Source organism: Eucyclogobius newberryi, unplaced genomic scaffold (assembly GCF_026437365.1).
Source record: "Eucyclogobius newberryi isolate DKJ021-1_F unplaced genomic scaffold, fEucNew1.0.hap1 SCAF_19, whole genome shotgun sequence".
Lineage (NCBI taxonomy): Eukaryota > Metazoa > Chordata > Actinopteri > Gobiiformes > Gobiidae > Eucyclogobius > Eucyclogobius newberryi.
The window spans coordinates 33,417,863-33,428,990 of record NW_027315823.1 but is presented as its reverse complement, the minus strand read 5'-3'; the positions used below and the strand labels follow the sequence as shown (position 1 = coordinate 33,428,990).

At 40.8% G+C, this 11,128-nt stretch overlaps 1 protein-coding gene across 1 annotated transcript in view; it reads right to left on the bottom strand.

Moving 5' to 3' along the window:
* Window positions 1–6,168: 6,168 nt before the first annotated feature.
* LOC140366055 (GATA-binding factor 2-like) overlaps window positions 6,169–11,128 on the bottom strand; it is a 10,248-nt gene continuing 5,288 nt past the window's right edge. The window contains exons 4-5 of the mRNA XM_072452715.1: window positions 8,744–8,869; window positions 6,169–6,684 (exon numbers count right to left, since the gene is read on the bottom strand). Coding sequence (XP_072308816.1) covers window positions 6,391–6,684; window positions 8,744–8,869 — 420 coding nt within the window. The 3' untranslated portion in view covers window positions 6,169–6,390. The remainder of the gene's footprint in view (window positions 6,685–8,743; window positions 8,870–11,128) is intronic.

The following is an 11,128-nucleotide window of genomic DNA, read 5'->3' as shown; positions in this document are numbered from 1 at the left end:
AAATATAGTGTTTAGTGTAAATAATAATGGTCTTAACAAAACAGGTAAAGCAGGTATAAATACAATACCATACATATAATTTAAAAATAATACATAATAATTCACCCTGGAGAGACAAAGAGACCACGAGAATGGACTGTTTAGCAAGCTTTATTCGTGAGTTATTTGGCGCTCAGACCCCGGCGGAAGACGTTGCAATCATGGGCACTCCATGATTTATTTGTATTAGATGTCTCCCCCCGGAGCCTGGAGACTGGTGGTGGTAGATGTGAAGAGAAGGTAGAGGATGAGGGGAATGTAGAGGAGGAGCTGGGGAGGTGGTGGGTTGCAGTACGGTTTGAGCGGCCGAGCCATCTGCCTGAGGGCTTAAATGCGACCGCCTGGGCAGGGGAGGAGTCACTGAGAGCGTTGATTGGGGATGAGGAGCAGGTGCAAGGGCCATGGTACAGACGCCCCCTGACCTTTCACCCTCCTTCTGTCCTTACACCCTACTTCTTTGGCCAGGAAAAACTGCATAACCTCTTTGGGATAAGCGCAGAAACCTGGGAGAGTCCATGGTGGGAGGGATCTGACTCTCTCAGACGGACAGGCGGGCGCCCGCTTGAGTGCGATGATGGCGCTGGGGAGAGGGGTCCTTCCATGGTGGCCTTGATGTAGGATGGAGTTAGGTCTTCCAGGCTGAATTTACGCAGGCTTCATTACATTTGTAAATTGTATTTATTTTGATTTGTCCTCAGCATTTTACTCATCCTTCCACCTGAGAGCCAGACTGAGCCATTATTGGACCTGGAGGATTCATCTTCTGACACTGTGAGTGAATATGAACAAATATATAACTTAGCTATCAATTTGAAACTTAGTCTGTAGTTTAAATGTTTTGTTATGTTTTTTTTTGTTTAATGCATTTGTACATGTTTCCATAAATAAAGGCTTTTTTTTTTATTGTTGCCAAAATTGCACATGTTATGGATGAATAAATCACACAAACAAAACAAATGTGGGTTTTGGATTATTTAGCATTCAAATGACCTAAATCTTATTGAAGAACAGCGTAAAAATACAAATTGTGTCTCATTTTATTTTTATTTTTTCAGTTCAAACTTAATATATAATAGTAATTTTGTTTTTCCGGTAGGATAAGATAGACTTCAGTGCAATCTGTCAAAATCTTGTTATGTAAATGCAAAATGCAGTTTTTCCAGGTGAACGCTGAACCAACACACGTAACACACTTTTCACAAAAAATAACATTCTGTGACTGACTTTTGTAATAACCTCTCTACAGCTACATGTTTATTTAAATGTTTTAATCCTTTCGTAAGACTTGTTTGTGATGCTAAGCTGTCCCCTTTTTATCAACCGACCACATCTCTGCGTGTTCAGTAGGAAGCAAAAGGTTTTCAGCCCTAAGTACCAAGTGACCTTAAAGTTACGTGTTTCTTTATGTCTGATCGATGCTTCCATAACTCACTGTCCTCGTTACATCCAGAGCATTTGTGCCAGTCCTTGTTCAGCCTCCGTCTTGGTCCTTCAGAGAAGAAGAAGAGATTATGATGTTTGTGATGTTGTCTAAACACGAGGGAGCCACATCTGCCACAGCTTTGGGCTCTTATGACACTGTCCTCTCGTTCACTGTTACACAAAACCTGTTACAAAACCGCAGTGAGGTAATCAAGCCTGATCGTGATTTAGATTTTTGTCACAATTCCACTTGTATTCGTTAATATTGCATTTAGGTGATAACTAAAGCCAACTAAAGCCTGCTGCTACTGAGAGTTACTTGATTGTGAGGTGTTCGTAGAGCAGCGTTAAACTGAGAATTACTGAATCACAACATGACAATATTTATATATATTAATTTCTATATATATTTTAAAAAAATAATAAAATTGTATTCAGTTAAAACACAGAACTATGAACACAACAACCGTAAATGGACAAATAAAAATATACAAATAAAAATATATAGTTCAATAAAATCACAGCTAATATTGTCCAGCATACAGTATGTGTCCCATATGTCAGGTATGATTTCGGTCCATGTCCTTGATTGTTTGGTGCATTTTTATGTTTAATGTGGCCTTCTTTTTTTCCTTCTAAAGGGATCCATTTATTGTGTCCATGGCAGGAGTTTTGAGGCCCAAATACAGTTGTGAAGTCCGGTGCGATGGGGATGTTAAAAACAGTCTGCAGTGCTTTGTTAATTTCAGTCCAGTATTTTTGATCAACAGGACAGTCCCAAAATATGTGATAGTGTTTTGCCTCCTGCCGTCACAGCTTCTCCAGCATTTCCCTGTGAATAACAAGAACTTTGACACAGTGTTATGAAGAAACGTGACATATTTTTCCAACAGAATTATTTCCAGATATAATGTAATAATTGTCCTCAGTACATATATTTATCCGTCAATCAGAATCAGAATCAGCATCAGAATAAGGTTTATTGTCATTTGTCAATGAACAGGATTCACAAACATAGGAACTTGTCCTGGTGATTCGGTGCAACACAAACATCAAACACTGAACAATGAATACAAAAACAATGGACAATAAATAACTACCGGGTATTAAAAATAGGTAAGTAGAGTTAAAAATAGACATTATATGTACATAAAATAAAATATGTAGTGCAATAAAAAGTGAACAGTGCAGTGAGTGCAAAGTGCTTAGGAAGTGTTCATGAGTACAACGGCAGAGGGAAAGAAACTGTTCCTATGGCGGAAGGTTCTGGTCCGGATGGACTGTAGCCTCCTGCCTGAGGGGAGCGGCTCAAATAGTCCGTGACCAGGGTGAGAAGGGTCAGCTGTGATCCGACCTGCACATCCCAGCAGGTTCTGCAGAGATGGAAGTTCGCGGCCGATCACTGCGCTGCAGTCTCTGCTTGTCCCTGGCTGTGGCTCCAGCGTACCACATGGTGATGGAGGAGGTGAGGATGGACTCAATGATGGTCGTGTAGAACTGCACCATCATCTCCACTGGCAGCTTTGCTTTCTTCAGCTGCTGCAGGAAGTACATCCTCTGCTGGGCCTTCTTGATGAGGGAGCTGATGGTGGGCTCCCACTTGAGGTCCCAGGTGATGGTGATACCGAGAAGGCGGAAGGAGTCCACAGTGGTGATGGGGGAGCCGGAGATGGTGAGGGGGGGCTGGGCGGCTTTGCCTTACCTGAAGTCCATGATCATCTCCACTGTTTTCTGGGCATTGAACTCCAGGTTGTTTCCACTGCACCAGGACACCAGCCGGTCCACCTCCCTCCTGCAGACAGACTCATCCCCGTCCAATATGAGCCCGATGAGGGTGGTGTCGTCTGCAAACTTGATCAGTTTTACAGAGGCGTGGCTGGAGGTGCAGCAGTTTGTGTACAGGGAGAAGTGCAGGGGAGAAAGTACACAGCCCTGTGCACATCTTTTTTAAAAAAAAACATTTATACCTTTTGTTATCCAGACTTTAGATCTCAAGTCGGTGTTATTTGGTACAACATTTTAATCACAAGTCAAACAGAGTTTAGTTTGTATGTCTTGATTAGCTCTTTCCAGGTTGTAAACACAGATTTTACCCAGGGATTCGTAACTTCCTCCACAATAAGACAATTTCGCCTGAATCAGAACACAGTTAGATTTTTATCGCTGTGTCACACAGCCCTAGTTCACTCTCCCAAAACTTTCTCCTTTCAAATATTACTGTTTTCATGTGTCATATTTTTCTACAGAGTGGCTGTTTACACTAATATCTTAAAAGTGTTAGAATAATCATACATCACATACGGTTGAGGTACACATCATCTGCATCAGTCCTGCTTTGTCCTGACCGGCGCGCGCCCACTTCTCTGAACTTACTCGTGATTACTCAAAAAAACAAAAACCTATGACCGGGTTATACAAGTGAAATTGAAATGCTTCCTCTTTAAAGTATTTAGACTTTGAGGATACCCATCACAGATTTGTTTGTGTAAATTGTGAAGGCAGTATTGAAGTAGTACAGTAAAACATGCACTTGTTTAGGTGTGACACAAAGTGGCGGGTGGGTGAGGTGAGATTTCATAGAGACGTCCGCACTGTTTGGTCAAACACTGGTGCTGGTGGACGGAGAGGCTGAGGTGGCTGTTATTTCTGCTGCTGCGGTGCCGATGGTACAGAGGGATATGTGGAATATGAAACTAGCAGGATGTGATTGGCTGACGGTGACGGGCGACATTAAGGAGTGTCTTGGGTAAGAATATTATATTTCAAACAGTTTGTGGGGTATTTCAGTACCAGTACGTTCAAAATGTATTGATTGGTAAAATAACCAGATTGAAATGGTGATGAGGAGGAGGGGCCTGAGCTGAAAGGACGTTGAATAGAAAGTACAAGTACAGTTCCTTGAATAAATGACGTGTTGTATAGTAATCCATGGAGCCATGTGTGTTAGTGATGTTTACCATTGAAGCCAAAGTCCACAAGTCAAACAAAAGAATAAAAACATATCCAGTCGTTGTTTTAGTTTATATTTATTTGGACAGGTATAAATGCCGACCAGAGAAAGCACTTCAGCTAAAAATATACTCAGAAGTAGTATAGCAGTATTTAGTGATTGGTTTGATAAAGTACAAGGCAGTGAAAATAAATTATTTCAACAATAATTATATATCATAAACAGTGCCAAATTAGGACTCGTTCAATTTCTGTTAAAATCGTCCATATAAGCAAAAGATTCCAGCATATTTTAGCATTAAGGGACAGCTCTGCCCCCTATAGTTTCACTTATGTACAATATTCACAGTCATCATTAGTCATTCAGCACAGATATAAGTAGAGGTGGGCGATATTGACCAAATGAATATATTTTATGATTATCCCAATGACGTTTTTTTAGGCAATATTTTGGTAATCCATGAGAAATGTGCAAAAACCTAACACGTAAAGTAAGTAAGTATCGCACAATTACACTTGTTTAATTAATTACACTAGCAAGATTGCCCCTAAAGTTTTTTTTATTTTCGACCAGCTCTGTTTTGCAGTCATTTTTATTATAGACCCTTCCAGAGCTTGTAAACAGAAAGCCCGTATGCTAGAGGCTGGTACAGTTCCATACGTTAGCTCTAATGCATTTTCAATCATGGAGTTAGCATTAGCCACCAAACATTGCAAATGATGAAACAATTCGGAACGCTCACTGACTGTGGTATAATGATTCTTAATTGGCAAATACAACAAACATATAAACAGCCATTTGTCTTCGCTGTCTGCAAACGTCAGAATTAAAGTTTTAAATTTGCTGCCTCGTCAAAATGAATGGGATGGAACGTCTACATTAGTACCACATAACGTATTAGTAACACGTCGCTCCTGGAAGGGTCCATAGATGATACAGCCAATATTTTCCATTTGCTTATCTCCAAAGCAACTCGCATCTATTAATTTTATCGCTCGTCCACCTCCCACCTCTACGTATTAGCCACACTGAAGCCCGAAACACGCGGGCCAACAGTGAGGAGCAGAATAAAGAGGTGCAATAGTCTTTTTTTTACATAAAGTACATGTGCCGGACCAGGAAGTAGTGACACTTCCTTTTCGATATAATAGGTACCAAATAAGGGCATCTTGGAGTGGAGAGGTACACTATGGATCAGTACGGGTTTAATTAACGGTCTCAATTATCAAATCACACCAGCTGCAAAACATTTCCATTGGGTCTTAAAACTAGTTGAGACGTCTACTACACATGATCTGAAATGTAACACAATTTAAATGTTAGCGTTCCTGAACGTGCATCCTTAATTTAAACTCAAACTCAAATGGTTGTGTTTTGCAAAAATGAAGTCTTGAATTGACAAAACATCTTGGGTTCAATTGAAAGCCGCCGGCAAAAAATAAGCCATTTAATTATTGAATACATTTATAGATAAAACTCAAAACTAGTCCAATTATATAATAACTAGATCTTAATTTGCTTTAACAAAAACTTAATTTCTCATGCATGATTCTGGCTTAATAACTACTTAATTAAGTTTAGGGTTAGGAATTAAGCCTAAATCATTCTTTATAAACTACTATTTGTCACTATGAATAAGTCTTTATTCATGCTTTACTGAGGCAGGAATAAGATTATAAAGTGTTACCGATTATTGTCATGGATTCAAACGTTAATGATTTTTGCAGTGCATCCTATTGAAACCCGACCCGCACTGACCCAATGTGAACCGCTCCACTCGATGTAAATTACCACCATACATTAGCATTAGCAGTGAGAAAGCTCCTCCGGGGATGCATCTGATTCCCCTTAATGCCACTGGCCTGTGTAACACGGCCCTGCCACGCACACACACACCCACACACACCGACACACACACCGACACACACACCGACACACACGCAGTCCTTTTGAGGCGTGTCCTCGTGTGGTCGTCCTTTTCAGCCCATTGCGGTCACCATGTTGGAGTGGTGTCCGAACGTGGGGTGTATGGGCGTGGGCGTGGGCAGCATGTGTCCCGTGTGGCTGAAAGGCGAGGCCAGGTGATGGTGGCTCATGGTCACGTGTCCCAGCGAGCCGAAGGGGCCGCTCTTGTCGTGGTGCTGGTGCATAGCTTTGGTGAAGTCCTCGTAGCTCTCGCTGCTGCCGCAGCGCCGGGACTTTTTGGACTTGTTGGACATCTTGCGGTTGCGAGTTTGAATGCCCTCCTTTTTCATGGTCAGAGGTCGGTTCACCTGCGGAGGTAAAATGAGCGGGATAAGGTTAGGTTTGTGGAAAATAGAAAATAAACGCAACTGATAAACCGAATGTAATAAACCCACCAATGCAATAATAAATGTAAAAGGTTGTGGGAAATGTTGTTTTACTTTTATAGTCATGTGGTGGGGAATTGTTATTGCGTTTGTGGGTTTATTACATTACAATTTAATACGTGGAGATTATTACATTTGTGGGGATTATTACGTTTATGGGGCTTACAGCAACTTTGAGTCTTACTTGAGTGGTCAAGGGTCTTTTTATTTCCTGTTTGTTTTTTGTTTGTGATTTTTAGGGTGCTTTCAAACTTCCCATGGCCCTGTTCTAGTCCTGGTTTAGTCTTAGTTTAGTCCAGGTTTAGATCCAGGTTTAGTTCCAGTTTAGTCCCAATTTTAATGTGAGTCCAAATGTGAACACAACCCTTACACTTATTATTTCTTAATGTAAGCAGATGTTTTAAGTCCTGGAATAGATCTCCTTAACCCAATGAGTGGAGGGTTCTCTTTTAAATACACTATATTGACAAACAGACAATTAGATTACATATTGCTTGCCATTAGCCATTACACAATATGCATTTAGCTGAGTATACGTTTTTCCCCAGGCTTAACATGTGGTCAACACTGGCTGTGTTGCATAAGCCATGCCACTCAGTAATGTACATCCAATTGACATCTTTTAAAACAGAAATTCTCTAACTTTCACATCCAATGCCACAATATTTGGCCATCTTAGTTTAAAACCTGGATCTGGATCTGGTCTAAAACAGGACTATTCTAAGTCCAAACTAGGGTTAAACCATGTCTAAAGTGGGATTACACACTTTGAGCTTTGAGCTGAGTTTTTGATTAAGGTCACTTATGACAATCACAATGTTCAACTACAAACTCATGATATTGCAGTGCTTTCAATTATGCTTTTCATACACCTCCACACAGTAGACAACCATCAATAAAACTCTCCCATAACCCACTTTACACACAGACCTCTTGTTTGTGAACCTCGGCTGCAGACTTACGGGCGCTATTCTTTCTCATAGAACCACAGTCCCACCATTGTGACTCTCGAGGGGATTTCACCTCCGAAACAATAAGGCCATAAGAAAGAAAACATCCATGTGCCCTGTGGGACGGCCGCTCAGACCAACCTGCACTCAAATTTACCCTGTGTGGCCATTTGACCCTGTGACAACGTCCAAATCCCAGGGCATGGTATTGTCTTGGTCTATAAAGTCAAAATTTAAATAAAGATATGTGACGCTGTGAGGTGGCTCCTGGTTTGAGCCCAGTTTAGTCCTGCTGCAGCGTAAACTTGGCTTGGTCCTGGTTCTAATCCCTGTTTAGTCTTGTTTTAGTTCACATTAAGTTCTTCAATAAATCCCAGTTTAGTCCCAGTTTAGTCCCAATATTATATAGTAAGTGTAAATGCATCCTCCATCCATCCATCCATTTTCTACCGCTTGTTCCCTTTTGGGGTCGCGGGTGACTGGAGCCTATCCCAGTGACTTCGGGCCTTAGGCGGGGTACATCCTGGACAGTGGCCAACTTGTCGCAGGGCTAAATGCATCCTATTCGCTTATATTCTGTCAATTTGTGCAGTCATTTCTTTCTTTGGTCGTGGCCATATTTTCCCTTTTTTTTAAACTTACATTTAATGTTTAAAAGCTTATTAATTCAATATATGAGCTTGACATTTTACATTATTTAGTTTGGAATGAAAGTCCATAAAAAAAAACATCGAAGGCTGGCTTATTATATGCTTTGGGGACAATATGAAATTTGATTATCATGATATGATATGAGTGCACTGCAACCGGAAAGTGGGCAAAAATTGCAGCTAATTGCTACTGAAACACACTAATGATGAAAGAGAAAGGATTGAGACGTCACAGTAGAACTTAAAAACATCAGTATTTGCCTGGCTTCTTAAAATGTCATCACACATTTGAGGCAATCGTAGTAGTAATATTGACTCGGCACTCTTTTTTGTGTTGCTAGGCTACCGCAGCAGGCCCGTGACATTCCGAACGGGACTCACGTTGTGCAGTTTGTAGTAGAGTCCGCAGGCGTTGCACACCGGGTCTCCGTTGGCGTTGCGTCTCCAGAGCGTGGTTGTGGTCGTCTGGCAGTTCGCACAACACGTCCCCGCTCGCCGCGCCGCAGACTGAGGACAGAGGGAAGGCGTTCATGAAGGCAAATACAGCTACACACATGGCATTGTACCGCTCCCAAGCCCGGAGAAATGGACACCACAAACAGGGAAGCTAAAGTAGGAAAATAAAAGTGAGGAATTAAGAAGAATCACTGCCTTTTATGGAAGTTGATTTGCTGTGTTGATCCAATAAAGTAACTAAATGCGTCTTCAAGTTTTTGACATGTAAATATTTAGTTTATTTCAGCCATAAGAGTACAATCACAGCCATTTATCTCAATACAAACTTTGGTCAACTAAAACACCACTGACCAATTAATCAACTAAATGAGTAAAGGATTATTCCTTAATGCTAATTGTTTTTTGTGGGACACAGAATTTGGAAGGTGAACTGCTTTTATTTATTTGCCAAGTTATGCTCATTAGTGGAAATGTCACAATACTGACAATATTCATGTTGACAGGTTTGTGTTCCATTTCGTCTTGTTAATAAGGATGTTTTGGGGAAATTTCCCATGACACACTTGCCTGTTGTTTTAACAGAATTATGAAAAATAAAGACCTTTGTTATAGGAATTAACTATTCTCAACTGTATCTTTAGAATGGTTTCCACAAACATGACGTACTGCAAATACTTTACAGAGCATGAAAGCGTTTCTATTCTCCTCATATATCTGACTTGTCCTGTACTTCTCCCCATGCGTCCCGTGGCCGTGTCTGCAGCGCTTGTCCGCCGCAGCTGAGCCCGGAGCTTGTTTCGGGGAGGCCGCAGAGGAAGCAGCGCTGCCCCGGGTCGTTTATCTGGACGGGTCAGATTTCCGGAGAGGAAACTCCAGGAGCGCAGCAGCCACCGACGCTCGGGACAGAGCGCGGCGAGCTCGGGCGAGGCGCACGGAAACCGAGCGCGATCTGGCGCTTTTTCACACGAACACAATAAAGGAGTTCTGGGGTTTGGATTCGGATCACGCACAAACGTGGGCCAATGCTTTTTTTATCAAGTCAATCTGGCTTTACATTTGGCGTAAAAACGATATGTTCCCTCGAAATGATATTGGTGACATTGATTTATAAGTTAAACCATGTCCATGTACACTGAAACCGAGCTATGGTGATATTTGTTCATTTCCAAATGTAATGTTAATGTATGAAGATGCCAGTAGATTTGCTTCTGTTATGTATTTTAACATGCCAAAAGCTTGGTGCCAAAGAACAGACAACTATTCCACTAGATAAACTCCAATGGTTTCAAAAGTGAAGAAAATCCACTGTATCAGTTAAAAACTAAATATGATATGTTTTGAACAGGCAAAAGTCTTCAAATGTCATCTATAAACAGGAAGCTAAAACCATGATCAGCTGTATTTGTTGCAACAGACTTGTTCTTTTGTTGATGTCAATCCACAGCCTAAATAAATAGTAATTCACGTTTGATCTGTCCATGTGGATGCCAGACTAAACAAGTATTTTATAGCATGTTCATCTTTAATAATTTTCATTTAGAATTTGATTGAAATTTGATTAAATTCTGTTCCATCATCCATTTATCTTGAACCATGAGACTGAGGAAAGACATTCTTCTATTGAGGGAAGGTGTGCGTCCTAAAGTCCTATCACTGACACCATCAGAAGTAGAGCTAATAATGATAACACGGGCAGCACTTGGCCAGCAGCCCGAGCGTAAGGAGTCGGAGGTGAACAGCCAATGACAATTCCTGGAAACTGATTGGGAAAATATATGTTTCCTGAGATTGTATCTGCAGTCCTCAGTCACTAACTCCTCTTTGATTCGCTTCTATGACTTTCTGTTTGTTTAGGCCATAACCTCTCTCTGCTTCTATGTAAAGCTGTACTTGTGCAGAAGTATTACACATTATATACACACATAATCACCATTCAGATGCATTGATTACTAAGATGACGCCATATCAGGCATTTTAGAGGAACAGGCACTCGAAATTAGACTTGAACAAGTATTGACGCAAAAAAACTACAAACAGGGCAACATTTTTGTTTTAGAATTATCTAGAGCTTTATCTGAACTAGAATTAAGAACACATAACACAAAGGAACACACTATTATTTTAAGTTCAAAATAAACTTGCAAAAAGGAGTGAACGCCTATTCCTTAGTATTGAAATCGAGTTACTATTTTGACAACACTAGTTATTATACATTTTGCGGCTATGTTTTATTGAGATTGAGAACATAATGTCTTCCATTGTTATACATCTAGATACGTCCAGCAAGACAATAGACACTCTTTGAATAAG